Source organism: Megalobrama amblycephala, linkage group LG14, assembly GCF_018812025.1.
Source record: "Megalobrama amblycephala isolate DHTTF-2021 linkage group LG14, ASM1881202v1, whole genome shotgun sequence".
In the NCBI taxonomy this organism is placed as follows: Eukaryota; Metazoa; Chordata; class Actinopteri; order Cypriniformes; family Xenocyprididae; genus Megalobrama; species Megalobrama amblycephala.
Window position 1 is genome coordinate 33,608,875 of NC_063057.1, and position 22,876 is coordinate 33,631,750.

General features: G+C 37.9%; 1 protein-coding gene across 6 annotated transcripts in view; it reads right to left on the minus strand.

Moving 5' to 3' along the window:
• Nucleotides 1-22,876, minus strand: part of LOC125244315 (guanylate-binding protein 6-like) — a 64,899-nt gene that overhangs the window by 32,101 nt on the left and 9,922 nt on the right. For 4 of the 6 annotated variants that reach the window (XR_007179299.1, XR_007179298.1, XM_048154356.1 and 1 more), the window contains exons 2-7: nucleotides 10,321-10,513; nucleotides 10,037-10,164; nucleotides 9,488-9,597; nucleotides 7,525-7,715; nucleotides 7,101-7,343; nucleotides 6,734-7,014 (exon numbers count right to left, since the gene is read on the minus strand). Coding sequence is in view for 4 of the 6 variants with exons in the window: in XM_048154356.1 (XP_048010313.1) it covers nucleotides 6,734-7,014; nucleotides 7,101-7,343; nucleotides 7,525-7,715; nucleotides 9,488-9,597; nucleotides 10,037-10,164; nucleotides 10,321-10,495 (1,128 nt within the window). In the remaining 2 variants the exon portion in view is untranslated. Of the gene's footprint in view, nucleotides 1-2,010; nucleotides 2,141-6,724; nucleotides 7,015-7,100; nucleotides 7,344-7,524; nucleotides 7,716-9,487; nucleotides 9,598-10,036; nucleotides 10,165-10,320; nucleotides 10,514-22,876 lie in introns of those variants that run through there. The other 2 variants (XM_048154358.1, XM_048154359.1) reach the window with 2 other exon arrangements.

The following is a 22,876-nucleotide window of genomic DNA, read 5'->3' on the forward strand; positions in this document are numbered from 1 at the left end:
AAAAAAGTTGGGACACTGTACAAATTGTGAATAAAAAAGGAATGCAATAATTTACAAATCTCATAAACTTATATTTTATTCACAATAGAATATAGATAACATATCAAATGTTGAAAGTGAAACATTTTGAAATGTCATGCCAAATATTGTCTCATTTTGGATTTCATGAGAGCTACACATTCCAAAAAAGTTGGGACAGGTAGCAATAAGAGGCCGGAAAAGTTAAATGTACATATAAGGAACAGCTGGAGGACCAATTTGCAACTTATTAGGTCAATTGGCAACATGATTGGGTATAAAAAGAGCCTCTCAGAGTGGCAGTGTCTCTCAGAAGTCAAGATGGGCAGAGGATCACCAATTCCCCCAATGCTGCGGCGAAAAATAGTGGAGCAATATCAGAAAGGAGTTTCTCAGAGAAAAATTGCAAAGAGTTTGAAGTTATCATCATCTACAGTGCATAAAATCATCCAAAGATTCAGAGAATCTGGAACAATCTCTGTGCGTAAGGGTCAAGGCCGGAAAACCATACTGGATGCCCTTAGACGGCACTGCATCACATACAGGAATGCTCCTGTAATGGAAATCACAACATGGGCTCAGGAATACTTCCAGAAAACATTGTCGGTGAACACAATCCACCGTGCCATTCACCGTTGCCGGCTAAAATTCTCTAGGTCAAAAAAGAAGCCATAGCCAAAGTGGAAAGCTGTTCTGTGGTCAGACGAATCAAAATTTGAAGTTCTTTTTGGAAAAATGGGACGCCATGTCATCCGGACTAAAGCGGACAAGGACAACCCAAGTTGTTATTAGCGCTCAGTTCAGAAGCCTGCATCTATGATGGTATGGGGTTGCATGAGTGTGTGTTGCATGGGTAGCTTGCACATCTGGAAAGGCACCATCAATGCTGAAAGGTATATCCAAGTTCTAGAACTGCTCCCATCCAGACGTTGCCTCTTTCAGGGAAGACCTTGCATTTTCCAACATGACAATGCCAGACCACATACTGCATCAATTACAACATCATGGCTGCGTAGAAGAAGGATCCGGGTACTGAAATGGCCAGCCTGCAGTCCAGATCTTTCACCCATAGAAAACATTTGGCGCATCATAAAGAGGAAGATGCGACAAAGAAGACCTGAAACAGTTGAGAAACTAGAAGCCTGTATTAGCCAAGAATGGGGCAACATTCCTATTCCTAAACTTGAGCAACTTGTCTCCTCAGTCCCCAGATGTTTGCAGACTGTTATAAAAAGAAGAGGGGATGCCACAAAGTGGTAAACATTACATTTTCTGAGTTTAAACATTTGATGTGTCATCTATGTTGTATTCTGAATAAAATATTGAAATTTGAAACTTCCACATCATTGCATTCTGTTTTTATTCACAATTTGTACAGTGTCCCAACTTTTTTGGAATCGGGTTTGTGTGTATATATATATATATATGTATATTAACTGACTTTCTATTTATGCAGTACAGCTATGATGGATGAAATACAAAAATCAAGTACTAAAGGTAAAGATACCCTAATGAAATATTACTCCAGTAGAAGTACAAAAGTTCTTGATTTTTAATGTACTGATTGATGAACTATGTTTATTTCTTTCTATTCAATATGCACTAGTCAATATGAAAGATTGGTGCAGACATTTAATATGTATTGATCTGCAAATAAGCAGTTTTAAATGTTTTTATTATATTACCAAAAGTTCTATTACACTGTACTCCAATACTAAAATATAATTAAAGTGCCCCTATTATGCTTTTTCCAATATTACCTTTCATGCAATGTGTAATGTAGCTGTCTGTGAATGTAAACAATCTGCAAAGTTGTGAAGCCAAAAGTGCAATATAAATAAAGATATTGTCTCTCAAAAGAAAGAGTTGACTCTGAACCACTTAAAGTCATCATGAAATCAAAATCAACCCTATTTACTTTGTTAGCGCATATTAATAGTCTTGTGGTGAACAATTAATCCGTGCAAGTTAATACACAGAAAAACATTGTTTGTCGCGGTAATCTTTAATCAAAATCTGAAAACGTTACTTCCAGTCTGGAATGGCGTTCCTTCCCTGATGACATCAGTTTGACGGCTTGGGTTGAAAACACTTAAACCGCTCTCCTCCAACCGTTCGTTTGCTGTGAGCGAGAGATGGAGAGTGTAACGAGGCAGACTCAGAGAGATCCATGTGCAGCTTTATTGTAAAATAAATTTGGTACAGGCTGGGGTCAGACAACAGCAAGGGCAGTATCAGAGACAAGACTTAATCAGTATCAGGGCAGGCAGCAGGCAAGACAGGGTAAACCAGAGAGCAGGCAGTAATCACACTAGGCAGGCAGCAAGCAGAGTCAGAGGAGTCAAGGCAGTTAAAGGTCATACACAGAGAAACTATACACAGGGATAAACGCTCAGAAATGTTAGCCGTGGCAAAACAAGACTTCGCGGAGCATTGTGGGTCAGTGGGTCTTTTATAGTCCAAGGTGATATGGAACAGGTGGAGAGGTAATCAGTCCAGATATGGAGTGTGGGAAATGTAGTCCGGGAATGGCTTAATACTTGGGTGAAGGCGCCCTCAGGTGGCGATCGGAGGGAGCCACAGAGGTCGTATTCTTGACAGAGAGGAGGAGCGCTAAAGTAAAACTCTGCCCTCTATTCAATATTCCGTTTCACTTGGAAATACGCCAGAACACTGGAGAAAAGTCGTTTGCAACTTCCGGTTCACAGGGACTTTAAACGTACAGAGCCCCGGACATGACATGCAAGAAAAAAATAGTAGGCTAAATCGTGCACACAATTTACTATTTCGTTCCCTCGATTTATAAATCATGTGCATGATATATAAATCGAGGGAACAAAATAGTAAATTATGTCTTGCATGTCATGTGCAGGGCTCCGTATAAATGAGACATCAGGAATTAGAAACCCACTTCCGGCCACACGTCACAAAGCAACACATTTGCATAATGCCTGCCTATACATTGTCCACCACCGAACAACTTGACTCTCCCTCAAACACTGTAGCTGCCTGGTTTGTATTGTGTACATGTTGAGAAGACGCTGTTTTCTGCTCTTCAAAAGAAATTCATTTTTTGTAAACGCTTCCAACAGATGAGGATGTGAAGAGTCAGTGGTTAAAATGACCACAGCAATAGCCTACAACAGCAGTATAACATTGATGATGGCTTCTCAAATCTCCGTGAGGTCTCAGTGGGATTTACAAAACGCTTTTCCATTAAAGATGGGACAGAACACACAGTATTTGGGCCAACCTGCTCCTCAGGATCACAACCTGTAAGATTAATTATTGATGTATATATTTTTTACCAAGTGTTCAAGATGTGTTTTATATTTTGTCTATGAAGCCTATGTCTTCATCTAACCGGCTAAAGCCTGGTTCACACTGTCCGATTTATAATAGTCCTTTACGATGGTTGCTTGTCAGACTGTACGAACATGATCCTCGTGTCACACCGTGGGATCTCAGCTGTCATTAATGTCAGACTGCACGACAGTCAAAACGCGTTAAAAACGGTAGTTTTACATCATCAAAACATACACATTTGATGACAGTGAGCTGCATTACACGCAGGGCTGAAAAGGTGGCTAACAAAGACATCTCTATCATTAATATTGATCACGGCTTGTCTTGAAAAACGAAGACAATTTGATGTTTGTCGTAGGAGAAGTCACACTGAAGGATTGTGCGCCAAATCTTCTGACATTGCCAGAATTTCGTCTGAGGTAAAATTTGATCCCAACGGTCATTAACCGGCTGTCAGTGAACGTGTCAAACTAGCGATCAAAGACTACAGGCTTTAGGCTAGGATTATAGGAATCTTTTAGGATTTGCAAAATTTGTCTCAGAAGACCAAATCGTGGCCAAAATCGCACAGTGTGAACCAGCCTTAACTCACGTTATTACTGTCTTACTGAAATACTTCTGTGAATCAGCTGAAAGCTCACTATTACCTAAAACTGTGTCCATTAATGCAGATTGTCTGTCGTTCTTACTACTCTGAGTAATGATAAAGGATGTAGCAATATTTGTTTTATAAACTGTTAAATCAGTCATTCATATTAGTGCTCAGCTAACAAATGCACAGTTAATGATACTGATGATAATATAGTTCTCACATGTGCACTGCAGTAAATTAGAAATATATATTTGGCAGATGGTCAGGTAGGGGAAGAAAAGGAACAAAGATCCTTTAATCAGTAGTATGCCATCTGGAATACACCAAGAAATAACAGCCCTACACAAGGGCACGCAGGTTTGTCGCCAAAGGCAGGGTGAACAAGGTGGTTGTTCCACTCGCCTATTAAACAAACTCCAGCTGGTCCACTGCATTGGCTCCCTGTTAAACATCATATAGATTTTACCTACAAAGCTCTAAATGGTTTAGCTCCCCAGTACCTGAGCAAGCTTTTAAAGCATTATAGTCCTTCAGGTTTATTGCGATCTCAGAATTCAGGCCAGCTGATAATACCTAGAATATCAAAATCAACCGCAGGCGGTAGATCCTTCTCCTATTTAGCACCTAAACTTTGGAACAATCTTGCTAGCATTGTTCGGGAAGCAGACACACTCTGTCAGTTTAAATCTAGACTAAAAACACATCTGTTTAAACTTGCATACACATAAACCATTATCTATTTCTATAATTCAAATCATGTAAATTGTTAGGCTGCATAGATTAGGTCAGCCGGAACCGGGACCACTTCCCATAACACCAGATGTACTCACTACATCATAAGAAGAATGCTGTCTACGCTAATATTAGTCTCTCTGTTTAGTCTGAGGTTTGCCGCAGCCTGCCAGATCCAGGGCGTATCCAGATGAGATGAAGGACCTGCGCCTAGACATGATGATAACGCAGCCCTGACGTTTCAACTAAACTATTCCCTGTAAAGGCCTCCTTCCCTTTCCTTTCCCTATGTATAGATAAAACATTATCAAAATGATTATAGTTTGCATAGATCCGTGGACACAACTAATTTTTCTGTATTATGCAGACCAGACAAGTAATTTGGTAAAATATCACTTTTTTAAAAAGACCAACCTTCTGCGCACATACACACTCAAACACGCAAACCTATAGACTAAACATGTAAATGAACAGCAAGAATGCATTAAAGGTCATCGGTTTTCAGTAGGAAAGGTGTCATTTCAGCTATTTTTTCAACGGAAGTGATTCAGTCAAAAACCAACTTTAGCTTGATTATAATTTTTTTCTTAGTGCTGCTGTAAATCCAAAACAATCTGTCAATTAATTTTCCTATTGTGACTGTGATGCTGCTTTGAAACAATATGTATTGTGAAAAGCGCTATATAAATGAAGATGACCTGACGTGAATGAAAAAACAAAAAAAAGTAACTTTATTAAAATACAAAATAATTAACACAAACAAACAATACCTAATGCCACATAATCTATTCACTAAAAACACAAAAAAAGAGAGATGGACAGCAGAGACTCTCAGATTTCCACACCACACTCAATGAATTCAAATAAGACCCAGGCAAAGCAGCAGTGCAGTCACATCAGTGGGTTTAGATCGCACCCCAAAATAAATTACAGGAACCCTTGGACATGTGGTGCATTCAAGTCCTCGTGGGAAGTTTGTATTTACGAGGCGGGAAGTCGTGTTTACAATGGTAGGTGCGTTCAAGTCACTTTTGTTGGAGTAAGATGGAGGTGTACCTTCTCTTAGTTAATTACACAAAAATACAACACTTTTACTTAAAGAAAATGAAGAACAAAGAGTGTGCATCAAGCGTGTTTTGCTTTTTTTATATTTTTAGTTATTTTTGAAGCCACTGTAAACTTTATCATTACGTAGGCTATTATGTTGTCATATTATAATGCTACCATATTTTGTGCAGGCAAATAGCTTCATTGTAAATAAAAAAGGCGAACAATGTCACTGCTAAATACCTAATATTGTAGTATTTCGCCATGTTTCTCATTGACATGCCCCCAACTTGTACAGATTGGGGCTTAAAGAAAATCCCGAACCACGCTGTACTACAGGGTCATACATTAACCTGCTACATTCACATCAGTTTGTTGATGGACATACACTTGTTAATGCTAACGTAGAGGTATTACAGTTGAAACAACTCATTTTGTACATCAAAATGAATAGCGTATCACTGAAGTAATGTCCTTAGAAGTCGTCCTTGTAATAGAGGTTCAGGTTGAATAACTAGTTCTTACAATGTTTCATCATTGGACTCGCGGTCGGATTGATATGGTAAGATCGATGCTGTCGTTACTTTCTTTACAGTGTGTACAATTGCTGAGCTCTGAAGGCCTCCGGACCGGTACTGAAGTTCTGTTATGGTAATGGCCGTTTTGCTGTTGTCAGGCACCAATCACAACAGAATGTGCCATCTGGCCAATCAGAGCAGAGCAGGCTCACAGAAAGGAGGGATTTAGAGAGACTGAAGCATCAGATGAGTCGTTTGAGCATCAGTGAATAATGTTGTAATGTGCAATGTAAGAAAATGAAAAGCGTTTTTGGCCTTTGATGCATGTAAACCTGTTGTAGGAGACCTCCTAAACAAAATTAGGAACCTTTAAAATAGCATAACAGGGGCACTTTAATATCAATACAGTGAATGAGAATCACATGACAACTGTTTTTGCTCTCCCGGTGATTTACTTCATGGTAAATTTTTTCACGGCATCATCCTAAATGAACTGAAACTGGAAAGAGATTCAGCCTACCTCTAGAGATTTCAGGTAGTTCCCATCAGTGTCCCTGAAGGAACGCTTCATGAAGGCTTGTGTCGCCACGCTGCTGAGATGTTGGTGTTTTGAGGACACATCTTTCAGTTCCAGAGGGAAGGAGTCCTTCAGCTTCTCCATTCCACTCTGGTAAACCTTAGTCCCCTCCTTCACTGCAGCCTCATTCTCAATCATTGCCATAGCAATCACAGCATTCTCCAGACACGGCACAGCCCCACTGGAGATGGTGTCCGCGTATGTTTTTGCCAAGTTACCCAAAACTTCAGAGAAGGAAAGAACGGAAAAGGTATTCAAGAACAGTCTTCTGTATGTACATGCAAACTCTACAGATTTAATTTTGAATCACCTCTGCCAGTGACTTTGATTCCATCTTTGAGCTTCTTCTCATGACTCTTGTTAAAGACGAATGTGCAGAAACGATCTGTGACCTCCCGGAAGTCAGAGGAAAGGTCAGCAGGATCCAAGCTCTCCAAACGTGACAAATTCTCTGGGGCAGTTGGGAATGGGAAAGTGAAGCACGTTCTGGAAGGGAAGAATGTTTGGATGCACTCCCTGGGCAAGTTGTATTCCGTCACTTTTCTTGATTTGCCTACAACAAAATGAACACATATTTTGGTTCCTCTCAATTCAAATATTATTAAACAATAAGTATCACCTCAATAAATTCTGAATTTAGAAATAGTAATGCGAAAGAGCTGTTGAAAAACCTGTTGACAGATATTAGTCACACAAACTCATTGTGATTGGGAAATAATCTTTTTTTAAATTACCAGATTTCAGCTTCAGAGCAAACTCTAGGTACTCATCCTCTGTTGCATCTTTGCCATCAATCTTTCTCTCAAGAGTGAAGTCCCTCACAGCCCAGATGAAACTAGGGAAGAACTTCACAAACTCGCTTGAATCGTCAGCTTCCTCATCTGATGATTTGACTTTAATGCACTCTGTTAGTTCAGTGACGTATCTGACAGTTTGTTCAGGCATGAACACAAAGTGACTGTCAAACACTAACACATGATCCGTTCCATAGTCTAACATCTGATGTACTCATAACCACATTAAGTGACGTTTGATCCAAAAATCACAATGTCAGCAGTGACATGAGTATCAATCCCTATTTTACTTAGTGTCCTTGGATGGGCGAAAGTATAATCACTACACCTAAACAGGTAATGGTACCTTTCATAAATTCACACTTTGCAAGATTTAATGTTAATGAGGTAGCCTCCAAACATCTACGGACTTCTCTAAGAGTCTCCAAATGCTGTACCCAATCATCTGAATGAATTACAATATCATCTAAATGCACTTCACAATCTCACACTGATGCATCATCCTCTGAAATGTAGCAGGTGCATTTCTCATCCCAAAAGCTAATACAGTATATTGTAGAAAACTGTCTGCGTAACAAACACAGAGATTTCAGAGGCATGTTCATTGAGAGGCACCTGCCAATATCCCTTCAACAAATCCAATTTTGTAACATATTTAGCTAAACCGACTTGGTCTACACAATCCTCGATCCTAGGGAGAGGAAAGGAGTGAACTAGTCTGTTAGCAATTGATTCAAAAGAAGTTCTATTCACATAAACCTTAAGCCAATTCACATGGCACACACTGCTTTTACTCTTTTGGTCTGGTGTAGCAATAACATAGTTTTGTCCATTCAAACTTCTTTCAGTCAGGTACGGACTGGCAAATTTGGCCTGAAAAATAGATCCAGGAGTCAGCAACAAAACCAACACCTGATCACTGGGGAAAGTCTCGTTTCACACTTTTTGCTTAATGTCTACTTTTCATTTTAGACTGGGTTTCAGACAGATGGGATTTAGCAAGGTCTTGTGCTCTATGTAACTTCTCATGGATAGAAGTACATACTCATCAAAGGCCACAGGATCATTCCGTGTCAACTCGACTAGAGGTCCCCTGGTGAAATTTTTACTCTGAGATTGGTAGGTCTATTAGTAAAATCTGTTGACTTTAGCAATCTTTGTTTCAGTATATGCGAACAGTGACCATTCAAAAATGGCAAAAATCACTTCTTGTGTTATTTGCCTTGAGTTTGTTTGCCTGTAAATATTAGAGAGATCTTAATATCCTTTTAGATTCTGGTTCTTAAATTTTCCTTTTGGTATCTTCATTTTAAAGGCCCTCCATGGTTCAATCCCAGAAATATGGAGATCTTAATGCGGCTCCATGAGTAAATTGGTAAATTGTACAAATGTTTAGTGGTCAAAAAACAAATGTGGGTCACTTTGCATACAGCTGATACTTTTTCTCTTTTAAAGAGAATATCTGAAGAACAAATAATGTTGAAACTAGAAATGTATCTCGTGTTTTCTGTCAACTCATTTGCATAAAACATACCTGTCTGAATGCCATAAATATCCCTTTTCCAAAGTTTGAATGCCAGTAAACTGTTCATAAATCTGACAAAAAGTGTCCATTAATGCTACTTGCACATTAATATCTGGGCTCTATTTTTCTATTTAAATCCAAACAACGACTGTTTTTGGCCAGGTAGTGTATATAGACTGAGCAGTGTTAATTTTAATGCTGGGGATTTTGCTGTGTACCTGCACATGGCAGTAAAGCATAGGTGCAGCACCTTACAAAAAGTGATGTGTCCCTGCTTTGACCACAAAACAGTGTTGAGTTTATATTAATTTGTATAAGACTTTAGATAAATGTGTCAGCTAAATTACTTGATAGTTGTCTAGACAGTCAGAAGGATACTGCAGTTCCTCTACAGCTCTGTTGTCAATCGTCCCTCGACTGTTGTAGACCAGAGTGCTGCTCAGTAACACAGCCAGACAGAAGATGTTGGTGTCATGCTTTGAGTCTCCCTGAGATAGAGAAAGACAAGCATGGAGATTAATCTCAATAAATGCTGCTCAAACAACTACCAGATACAACTGTTGGGATCTATTTTAACAGATTCATCAGCGATAATTAGTCACAACACCAATGGACATGTTTGATATCCATATTGATTAAATGTGTGGTTTCAATCCATTTTTTTTATTTAGTTAAGTTAGTAAACAAAGTGCATGGCAGTTAGGAAAATATTATTTTGCATTCCCTGCCTCCTATTTACAGCAAACTATTCATTAAAACTATTAATTCATTCTGAAAAGCCAACAGCATGCTGATCACAATTGCTAACATAGCAATATTATCTGAATAAGGGTATCTGCTCCAACAGTGAAAGTATTCTTGGATCCTTTAAAATGTTAGTGACATTTAATGCTACTTGTTTTTGTGTTTTAGTAGTGGTTACGTCACCTTGTCCACGTCTCCGAGTCCCTCAGTGTCCAGCAGCACCAGAGTGGTTCCTGCTTTAGTGGGGTGATCCACACACCACATCCAGATGCCCTTCGTCTTGGACTCGATGGTGCTGCCCAATGCAAACCCTGATAAAGCAACACCAAACACACACACACACACACACACACACACACTGGCTTATATGCATGCTTACATGCATTCAATTTAGGTCATTCTTTTAAACCATATGATGTTTCTCTCAAGCTTTTGGATGTTATCACTGTTGCCTGTAAAGTTCTAACCTGTTTGTTGTCCTGCGAGGCGATTCATCAGGTAGGACTTCCCGGTGCGGTAGAGACCCACCACGGCCACCACCACCACTGGCTGCTGGATCTGCTGCAGGATCTGTAGAGCTGACTGCTGCACACACAGCTTCCCATCTGACTCCGTGTCAATCAAGCATACTGGTTTGTCCATGATCACTGGAGAATACAGCTGTCGAACAGATACGCACATTTAAAGTCCTTCAAGTGACGGTAACACTTTATAATAACGTTCAGTTATAAGTCATTTGTGACTTATTAGTTAATGATTAACAAATCATTTACAAAACATGAATATACATTTATAAATGATTTATAAGTTATATACTAACATTTTATTAATGTTTTATTCATTCAGTTATAAGTCATTTATAAATGATTTGTCAATTATGAACAAATCATTCACAAAACATGGCTATACATTCATAAATGATTAATAAGTGATATGTTAACATTTTATGAATGTTTTATTAATTCAGTTATGAGACACTTATAAGTTATTAGTTAATGATGAACAAATCATTTACAAAACATTACAATATACATTCATAAATGATTAATACATGTTATGCTAACAATTTACAAATTTGTTGTAAGTTATCTTAATTAAATAAATCAAACAGATCATTAGTAGATAGTTTATAAGTTATTAGTTAAGACATTATTTATCACATAATAATTGAAGTATTTATGACAATTGTTTTAGTATCATTATCTGAATAAACAATTGTTAATCATGAACAAATGTTGAACAAACCATTAGTAAATGATCAGTATATGATTTATTGATGAAGTTGTAAGCTGGTCTGTGTTCAAAAGCACAAACATTCAGGTATGCTAAAGCACTATTTTTAAGAAGAGTAATTTGTTTGTTCTGAAGTGGATAAACATTTATAAATGCCTTACAGTCAGGTGATTCCAGTGGATTATATTAAATCCTTTCACTCATCAGTACAGACTTGTGTTCTGTGTGGAGTGTGTGGGATCTAGTGATGAAGTGAACCTCTGAACCGGTTTTACCTTCCACTGAAGCTCACATCAGGTGCACAGAGTTAAACACTCCATGTGTGTCAGAGAAGACAGCTGTCTATACCCTCACCAGTCAGCACTTACACTGCACTACACACTTCAAAGTGTTCAACACCTGTTATAGATGATGTGTAAACGCATGAATAAATCATTTACAAAGCTTTCTGCATACCCTATTCTAAAGTGTAAACTATTCATCATGTATAAATGTGTTACACATCATTTGTAGACATTTCTTACCTGTTACAAATTATTTGTATATGTATACAAGTCATTCATAACACTTTCTGCATACCCTATTCTAAAGTGTAAACTATTCATCACTTATAAATGTGTTATATATCATTTGTAGACCTTTCTTACCTGTTACAAATTATTTGTATATGTATACAAGTCATTTATAACACTTTCTGCATACCCTATTCTAAAGTGTAAACTATTCATCACTTGTAAATGTGTTACATATCATTTGCAGATCTTCTTTATAAATTATGTACAAACTAAAACTTGTAAATGTACAATTTATTTGCCATATGCAAAGTATACCTTTCAGTTACAGGATCTAAAAATCTATACGAATCCCAATATTTAAATTATATATTTTTATATAAAATTATAATATTTTTATGCAAATATATTTTACTATTATATAGATATCTTTGAGCCCCTAACTCACCCCTTATACCTAAACATGACCACTTTTTAGCCACTTCACAAAAATAAAAACGCAATATATATTTACAGTGACTGTTATCTTAGTTGATATACTGTTGTATAAAAATAATAATTTTAAGCTCCCTACTCCACCCTATAACCTTAACCATAACCATTTTGACAATATACGTAGTGTAACAGGAAGATAAATGTACGTTAGTCACAATCATTTATTTAAAACATTACAAAAAACAGTAACGTTATACAGAACAGATAAAATGACGTATGTGCTACATTACCAGCGAAATGACAGCAAATCATAAATTTGTGTGAGTTACAGAATTAAATTAAAGTGTTTAATTGCTGCAAACATTCCTCTGATCTGCATTTCCTTCCTTTTAAGCATCGCGCTGAATCTAACACAGCGACTCAAATTCGGCATGTCGCAAACACTCTATGGTAGTCGCAAATCACATGTGACAGCCGGTGACAGCCAATAAGGAGCAAGGTTTGACGTCACTGCCGCAAACTGTGTCGTATTGTGAGAAGTAGGGCTGTAGTCAACCAAAGAAATGCTTAGTCGACCAAAGTCCTGTCCTGCGCAACGATCAGTCGACTAAAAAAAAAAGAAAAAAAAAAAAAAGACACGATGTCTTTTTTGATTGAACATTTATTAAACAATTATAATAGAGCATTTATAAAACAACAACGAAAAACATCAATAATACATAAAACTATAATAATAATACAATTCTTTGAAAATTAGGTTATTTTTTAAACTGCAAAGTGAGGAGTTCTGTCCTAGGTCTATAGTGACCGTCACAATCGTGCACCTGACCACACCACACGCTACAAAAAATATAACTGCTAAAACTGCCAAATAATGAAAAATCCTAACAAAAGCTCTCGATTATACAGGCTGTATATTCTTCTTTACTTTCAAAGCTATGGGTTAACTTTTGTCCAACCGATCTAACGTTAGGCGTTTTAAAACAAACGCCTGTGGCATGGCCTATGGATGCGCCTAGTACATAACCAATAAAATATATAAACTTTCGACATTAGACCATAGACAGTAAAAGAAATTAGACATAGCAAAGCTGTCTGACACATTTATATCTCGCTTACCGCTTTTAGGTGATAGGTCATATTGGTCGTTGAGCTATGGTAAGTTAGCTTTAGGCCGCATAGCTTGCACTCCACGGTCTTGTCGTCTTTTTTTGTAAAATGCAGCCAAACAAAAGATTTACATTTCGTGGACATTTTTTCGACTAAAGCCCAAAACAAGTAGCGTTCTAACTGAATGAATACAGCAAAACTACCTATATTCCTTACTGAGCGCGAAGCAGCAGTACAGCCAGCCACAGGTGCGGTTCCCGAGTGTTCATGTGGTGCGCTAAACTGTGGCACCGTTATAAAATAGCCTAAATTAAAGCATTTAAAGTTTGGTATAAAACATAGGCTAATTATATTTAGAATACAGTAATATATAACTGCTAATAAAGGAATAAATATCAAGGAGTAAATCAATGAAAATTTATTTATTGGTAAAAAAAAAAAAAAATTTTTGCAACTGGTCGACCAATGAGAATGTCAGTCGACCAAAACGGTATCGACCGATTAGTCGACTAAACGACTAAAGTTGACAGCCCTAGTGAGAAGCGGCAATTTTGAAAGTTATGAAACGGCGGATTGATACAATTATTAATGTATAATGGTTATATTACTTTATAAGAATCTTTTCCTTACACAATTGCATCGTCCGACTTCTGAAGACTTGAAAAAAATGCACGAAATAATGGACTACGTTTATTATCAGTTTATGGTGCGTTTTCATGTCATGGTGAGGAGCTGTTCCATGAAAAGCAAGATAAAAATTAAATGATTAAGTGCTGGTTAAACGGTGGCAGCGTGATGATTTTTTTTTTTTTATAATGTAAAGTTTAGGCTTGGGTAAAGTGATGGAATGAGATGGATCATGTAACAGGAAGGTCTACAAATGATATGTAACACATCTACAAGTGATGAATAGTTTACACTTTAGAATAGGGTATGCAGAAAGTGTTATGAATGACTTGTATACATATACAAATAATTTGTAACAGGTAAGAAAGGTCTACAAATGATGTGTAACACATTTATACATGATGAATAGTTTACACTTTAGAATAGGGTATGCAGAAAGCTTTGTAAATGATTTATTCATGCATTTACACATCATCTATAACAGGTGTTGAACACTTTGAAGTGTGTAGTGCAGTGTGAGTGCTGACTAGTGAGGGTATAGACAGCTGTCTTCTCTGACACACATGGAGTGTTTAACTCTGTGCACCTGATGTGAGCTTCAGTGGAAGGTAAAACCGGTTCAGAGGTTCACTTCATCACTAGATCCCACACACAGAACACAAGTCTGTACTGATGAGTGAAAGGATTTAATATAACCCACTGGAATCACCTGACTGTAAGGCATTTATAAATGTTTATCCACTTCAGAACAAACAAATTACTCTTCTTAAAAATAGTGCTTTAGCATACCTGAATGTTTGTGCTTTTGAACACAGACCAGCTTACATCTTTATCAATAAATCATATACTGATCATTTACTAATGATTTGTTCATGATTAACAATTGTTTATTGAGATAATGATACTAATACAATTTTGTCATAAATACTTCAATTATTATTTGATAAATAATGTCTTAACTAATAACTTATAAACTATCTACTAATGATCTGTTTGATTTATTTAATTAAGATAACTTACAACAAATTTGTAAATTGTTAGCATAACATGTATTAATCATTTATGAACGTATATTGTAATGTTTTGTAAATGATTTGTTCATCATTAACTAATAACTTATAAGTGTCTCATAACTGAATTAGTAAAACATTCAGAAAATGTTAACATATCACTTATTAATCATTTATGAATGTATAGCCATGTTTTGTAAATGATTTGTTCATAATTAACAAATAATTTATAAATGACTTATAACTGAATGAATAAAACATTAATAAAATATTAGTATATAACTTATAAATCGTTTATAAATGTATATTCATGTTTTGTAAATTATTTGTTAATCATTAATTAATAAGTCACAACTGACTTATAACTGAACGTTATTATAAAGTGTTACCCAAAAAAGGCAGCCAAGCTAAATGAAAATTTAAATCCACTCTCTGTCAGTAGGTGGCGCTTATGGAACAGCAGAAATAGAGGGTATGCATTGACGTCACTTTCCCCCACTCTCTCAGCTGGACTGAGTGGTAAAAGAACCTGCTGCATGACTGGATTTAATAGGGGAAAGTGCGAAAACATGAGATGGTCCTCACTGCAGAACACAAGATCCAACTCCTTCCACTTTACATATCCCTTAACCTACCCGACTCCGCCCCCTGGATCTTGAGTGTTCTGCAGTGAGGGGCTATTGGAAAACAATTACACTAAAGGTTGGGCTCGAAAGTGTTCCTTATGACATGTCAAATAAAGCTAATCTATGGATATTGGCATATGTGCCTGATTTTGACGCCGGGGAAATACATAAATCAAATCTGACTGTGAACACTTTATATAAATACAATATAGGTAGGTCCGAGTAATCACTTATATCAATGTTATATATATTGTCATATTGTCCAGCCCTAAAACATATATAGGTTTTGTCACTGTTTATTTAAAATCACCCAATTATGCAGAATATAAGATTGTAAATATTTAATTGATGAGTTGTCAACACAATATATAACAATACAATATATACGGTATGATTTTACCACAAAATCCAACAATTTGACACAAAATGATATTTTTGCCTGGAGTCCAGCTGTTTCAGTGAATAGGTTGTTTGCAATCAGGTGGTTCTGGTGACATGCGAAGTTTGGTTGGAGGGCAAGCAGTGAAAATTAGATTGGAAGAGATGGAGAAAAGTCCTTTCTGTGCTGGTTTAGAAAGGTATAAACAGAAAATCACAACATATGTTGGACGTGATCTTTATGTTATGAAGAGGAGCAACTTTTTCACTGAATTGAAAGACTTGATTGCCATTGAGGAGGTAGATATAGAGAATGTGAAGCTGCCGTCACGCCGCGTTCAGTTCTAGTCTGGGTTTGTTTATATCGCGCTGCCTTTCTGCTAGTGAAGTTAGGGCATTATTTTTGATTTTCTGTCGTGATTGTGAAAAATGTCGCCATTATAGGTCATTTATGCTGAATCGAGAATTGCAACAGGAGCTCACATCATCGTTCAAAGAAAAAACTGGACGGTGTAATTTACGGGAAGACACTGTATATCAAATCTAATAATGTCACTGATTTAACCCACTCCCTATCACTCAATAAAATAATCACATAGATGAGTGTTTTTGAAAGTGTTGTCTTTGTCTTTGTTGTTGAATCGACTTCTGTCAGCTTGTTAAACATTTATTTATTTGGACATTTTCTACCATATTGTAAGGATGGATTTCACCAAGACTGAATTCAAGATTCCTATCCTGTAATAAAACAATAAAACTCTCTAATCTGAAGAGAGGATCTACGAGAAAGAGCACAGGACAACATCTGGCTCGACCTCCTCTCTTCCCCCCCATGCTGAGTTCCTGACTCCTCACACCCTCTCCTTCCCCTCAGGCCATGCAAACCTCACATATCTACCATCTTAGTTGTTTTAAGTGACATCAATGTAAATACTTCTGGTGCGACTGGTGAGAGGGTTTCACTCCCACATCAATAGAACAGACAAGAATAAAGAAAACAAAACCTGTTCTCCTGGTGTGGGAGATGCCCCAATAAAGATCTTTATTAACCATTTGTTTTGATCCCCAAAACCAGGCTTGTGACCCTTTGGGGCATGAGAAAGGGTCCAACAAAAGCTGCATAAATATTTGGGTGCTAAATGTTTACAGTCTTTTTGTTAAGACTTGGGTATTTAAAGGGATTTGGCAAACTACTCAAGGAAGAATCTGACTCTTTAAAACTCTTTTTAATCTTTATCTTTATTATACTTTGTATTTTATACTGATCAGTTGTGTGATGGATTCTTTTTAATTCTTTAATTGATGTTTAAACTGCCTGACAAATCAATGAATGTTATTCTTGATTTATTCTGCATTATTCTTAATTCATTATTTCTAGTAGATTAAAGCAAAGGTATTACCACAAATCTGTGTTCAGGATTGATCATACGGAAGATTTAATAGATTGAGCATAGGGCACATCAATTAAGGCCATTTAGATTTCTGACTATTGCTGCCTTAAATAAGTTGCAGTTTTCGTAAATATATAAAAACTATGCTTTTTGTTATGAGTAAGCAGAGCCGGCTGACTTATAAGTAGATATTTACCCTGCATCCAATGTTTAAGGTCAGAACTGACGAGTTTGTGTCCGGGAAAAGCACTCAGTCGGCCGACATGACTTTTCTGAGATAATCAGAAAAATCTAAGATCCAAATTTAAACACAACTAATCTTATGATCAGCTGTTACATCGGAAACATTGTGAAACTAAGAGTCATTTATAATTGGAGTCAGATTAAAATTATCCATGGAGTCAGATTTGAATTTGACACAAAAACTGTATTAAATTAAGATGATTTTTACAGAAGTGCCAGAGGACGAACACGTGCAATACCTTCAACCAGACCACTAGACGCCATTGTTGGGCTAGTGGGTGGAACCTTACAATATGTTGGCTGAAGCAGCAGCGCGTGACACTGTTCTCATGGTAACCAGATCAACATTGTGAACAGAATACTACAAGACTTAAAGCTGCAGTCCGCGATTTTTCCTCTTTGTCGCCATCTCTTGTTTGAAACCTGCAATCGCAGTCATATGCGGAACAGTTATCTGTACGTGCGTTGTGCCTCGGCACAGCTCGTCAGCGCGGATGAATCTAATGTTTGCTGTCAGTCACCGCACCGGTGTGGATACTGCACTTCAGAATCACAGATTCTACGTCTTGAAAGTATGACCAATATAAGAATTTTCACTGGAAAATATCATCTGAACAAGTAAGTAACATGTTTGCCACTTTTGTTCTGACCAACTGAGGAAAAAGCATTAGGCCTACAATAAATTGCGCTGCCAACGATGATTAAATCTAACAATCGCTTAGCTCGGATCACGCCAAACTGTGCAAATTATTATTACTGTTATATTGTTCTCAAATTGTTATTGTTAACAACATCAGCATTGCGTGACTGTGTATTTAGTGTGTATTAGCGTTACCTGTAGATTTAAATTTCTGTATCCACTCCACAGTCCAAAGTCTTTTGCTTTTTGACTACGGATGAATCTCCAGTTGTCACTGATGATTGTCATTTAGACCTTTCTGGATTACAATCCACCATCAAAATGATAAGTTTAATTATTTCAGCTGCTGTGAGAAAAGGCTATAAATGTGCCGCTACCGGCAGCATCCTCAACCGACTAGCCTCTCGACGGGACTCCTTCCTTTCTGTTTACGGACGTGACTTAATGATGCACAGAGGAACTGCTGCATGCTCAAATTTCCCGCGGAAATCCACCATGTCGCTCTTATTATAAAACATTATCATAACATGAATATACATGAATAACATCATTTTTAACCAAAAAAAGTTGCGGACTGCAGCTTTAAGTGAAAACACCAAATTATCATTAAATGGGATAAAATAGCTTCTCTTCCCTGCAAACGATACCATGAAGAATGTGGATATTTAACCAAGTCAAAAACAAATAAGGTAAGCAAGTATCCATATTCATTTCAGTATCGGCAGACGCAAAACGCTATTAACCCTTTAGGGACGGATTGGGCGGTACCGCCCAAAATGGCATACTTTTACAAATGTGTAGTTATCTCAAAAACTGTTAATGCTAGAGAGATGCGGTCTTTTTTGCCGTCTTCCTCAGATTCCACTGAAAACAGTTTGTATATTAAACACGCTTCCCTTATTGCGCAATACCACTGCATAAACAGGCCAATGAAAACGATTATGTTAGGCAGATTCAACACGCAACAACCAATGTAAAAATTGCCGCTGGGAGGAATATTTTTCTAACCCAATCAGAGGAAGGTTACCATGATGTATTCTAGCCATTCAGAGGACTCTGTAGCTCTGCTGTAGCCTTGTAAAAGCTGGCTGGCCTATAGTAAAAGACCGGCAGCGGGGTGTAATCAATAAGCGATCGGAGAATCAGCATGAGGTGGAGAAAGCAGAAAGCGATCGGAGTGTTACAGAGAGCGATCGGAGTATTAGCGAGCACAAAGAGATAAATTCGAGAGAGATATAGCATTATTACAGAATTGTTTTATCAAAATGGCAAGCAGTAAAAGATTTACGGCAGAACAAGCTCTGGAACAATTACTGGAAAGTGACGAGGAGAAATCTGGAGCAGACAGCTTTTACACAGATGACGAAGTATTTTACCAGGATGGGGAAGATCCATTTGAGGACTGGTATGTAACTTCAAATAACCTCTTTATCATTATAATTTATTATATCATACATCTTGAGTATGTATATGTTTTGGATTTTTAGTCAGATAGCGATTGAGGCATGAAATATTTGTTTTAGTGTACTATATTACTCTTTCCCTGTAAACTCAGTTCAAGAGTGGTGTGAAATTTGTTTCAATGACTGACTTACTCAACTAAGTAAACTGCTCAGGTCAAGAGAGGTGAAATGTGTTTTTAGTGTACAGTGGAGTTTCATAGGGTTACATGAGTTTATAGGAGTTATTTTTTTCTACATTGAATTTTGACAAAAAAAAAAGCTTCCAGTTTTATTGTGTATTTGCTCTCTCCTTTTACATTTATTTCAGTAATGATAACGACCCAAGCACATCATATACACCGGCAAGACCACCTCAGCTTCCACCGAGGAGGAGATTGAGCCAGCCAAGCACGTCATCTACAACTGCAACAGCACCTTCTCAGCTTCCACCGAGGAGGAGATTGAGCCAGCCAAGCACGTCATCTACAACTGCAACAGCACCTTCTCAGCTTCCACCGAGGAGGAGATTGACCCAGCCAAGCACGTCATATACACCGGCAAGACCACCTCAGCTTCCACTGAGGAGATTGAGCCAGCCAAGCACATCATCTACACCGGCAACAGCACCTCAGCTTCCACCGAGGAGAGGAACTCTAACACGCAGACACTCTACCGAGAGTGTTCAGAGGCCCACGCTGAGCCGCTCAAGATCACGCTCTCCACACCGTACAAGACCTGAACAACACTGGAAAACTGAAAACAATCCAGATGTGGCACCCATTCTCCCCAGGTTTGCCCCTGCCAGGCCCCCAGGAGTGCAACTCGATAAATCCAAAGTGTACAGTCCACTTGATTTGTTACAGCTTTTTTTCAGCAATAATGTCATCAGAAAATTATGCAGTAACACAAATAAGCAAGCTACAAAGAGGATATCAGAAGGACTTCAATTCAAATGGACTGATGTCACTCCCACAGACTTCCTAAAATATCTTGCACTTGTGATTTTCATGGGACTGCTAAAACTTGGATCAGTGAAAGCTTACTGGAGGCAAAAAAACATTTTTTCAGTGCCATTTCCAAAGAAAGTGATGCCAAGGGACAGGTGGCTCTCCATTTCCTCAAATGTGCACATGAGCGATCCGGCTGAGGATGTTGTAAATGACAGCAAAAAGGGAACATCAGACCATGACCCACTGTTTCGCCTCAAGCCTCTGATGACCGAAATCATGGCAGCATGCAAGTCCTTTTACCAGCCCCAAAAAAATCTGGCAATAGATGAGAGGATGGTGGCGACAAAAGCCAAAACAGGAATGACACAATACATAAAGGACAAACCGACTAAGTGGGGATTCAAACTGTTTATCTTGGCTGACTCTTCAAATGGTTATACATCTAACTTTACCGTGTACACGGGAAAGGCAAAGTTCCCCACTGGCTTTTGATGATGCAGTTGTGGGCCTCCTGGACAAAGCACATTTGGGAAGTGGTTATCACATTTATTGTGATAACTTTTACACAAGCCCTCAGCTCTTCAGACACCTGTCATCTCTGCACTTTAGAGCCTGTGGTACATATAGACAGGGGAGGAAGGACACCCCTAAATCTACTGTGAATGCCCTCTCCAAAAAATCCCAAAGAGGCACAATCAGGTGGATCCGAGATGATGACTTGCTCTTCGTCAAGTGGATGGACACAAGAGAGGTGTCCATCTGCTCGACCATCCATCAAGCCTACACATCGGAGAAGGTCACGAGAAGGCAAAAAAAGACAGATGGAACCTGGGAGAAAGTGAGAATTCCAGTTCCCACTCCAGTTGTGGAATACAACAAACACATGGGTGGTGTTGACTTGTCTGATCAGCTCATCCAGTACACCTCTGCTCACCACAAAGCACACAGATGGTATAAGACTATGTTCTTGCACTTTGTGGACATCGCCACATGTAACAGCTACATCCTCCACAAAGAACTGTGTAAAGAGCAAAATACTACACCACTGACACACAGAGACTTTATGGAGGAGCTCTGTGCTCAACTTGCAGGGGTGACAACTGAGGATGCAGACAGGACAACTCACCACACACCCCTACCCATTGCTCCCTTGGACCCAGCAAACCCTGCACACAAGCCTGCAGATGTCAGAAAGTGCTGTGAGCACTGCAAGGCAAGCAAAGTGTACAACAAGACCCCCTGGCAGTGTGGGGCTTGCCAGGTGCCCCTCTGCAACTTTCTGGAGAGGCCTTGCTTTGCTCACTGGCATGCCTAGGACTGTTTGTAAAAAAAGTTAATTATTTAATTGTTGTTTACACATTTGATTAAACAATAACACATTTCTGTCAAGCAAAGAGTTTGAAACTTTTTTTTTTTGTTGTTCAAAAACTTTTCTATATTGTGTGATGTGTGATTTTCAGTAATAAATGACAAAAATCTAATTTTCGTTTTTGAAATTCTCTAGTTTATTGTACATTTTCTTTCACTCATACTTCCTTTATAAACACATTACATGCATGCTTATGGTAGCTTAGGGTCTTCTGAATCCATAGATACCAAACACAGGGTGTTCCATCTCCTTTACATATGATTTATAAGCCCAAATATAACAATAGAGAAAACAGACCAAAAAGGGCTTAGTCCCAAAAATAAAAAAAACCCTAGGACTGTTTGTAAATAAAGTTAATTATTTAATTGTTCTTTACACATTTGATTGAACATTAACCCATTTCTGTCAAGCAAAGGGTTTGAAAAATATATTTTTGGGTCAAAAACTTTTCACTATTGTTGTGTGAGGTAGGATTTTCAGTAATAAATGACAAAAATCTCATTTTCGTTTTTGAAATTCTCTAGTTTATTGTACAATTTTTCACTCATACTTCCTTTATAAACATATTGCATGCATGCTTATGGTAGCTTAGGGTCTTCTGAACCCATTGATACCAAATACATGGTGGTCCATCATCATTACATATGGTTTATAAGCCAAAATGTAAAAATAGAGAAAACGGACCAAAAAGGGCTTAGTCCCCTAAGGGTTAAAGGCGACAACTTTTAAAGTTAAAAAATTATATAAGTTATAAAAAACGATATAAGTGTCACAGTTCATGGATTCACTGACTCGCCCTCGTGTGTTGTTGGGTGTGTGTGTGTGTGTGTGTGTGTGTGTGTATGTGTGTGTGAGAGAGTTATTGTGTGGGCGTCGCCTAATTACGACTGATTGTGATCTGTTGTCAGCTGTGTCTTGTTTCAGTGTGCTATTTAATGTTTGTGCCAATGTGTCGTGTTTGTCAGATCGTTGCAGGCTGTCCTGGTGTCGTGCACTCCTTGTTTGTCTCTCCCTGGTTTTTGGATCTCTGGACTGTTGTCGTGTGCCCTGCTTTCTG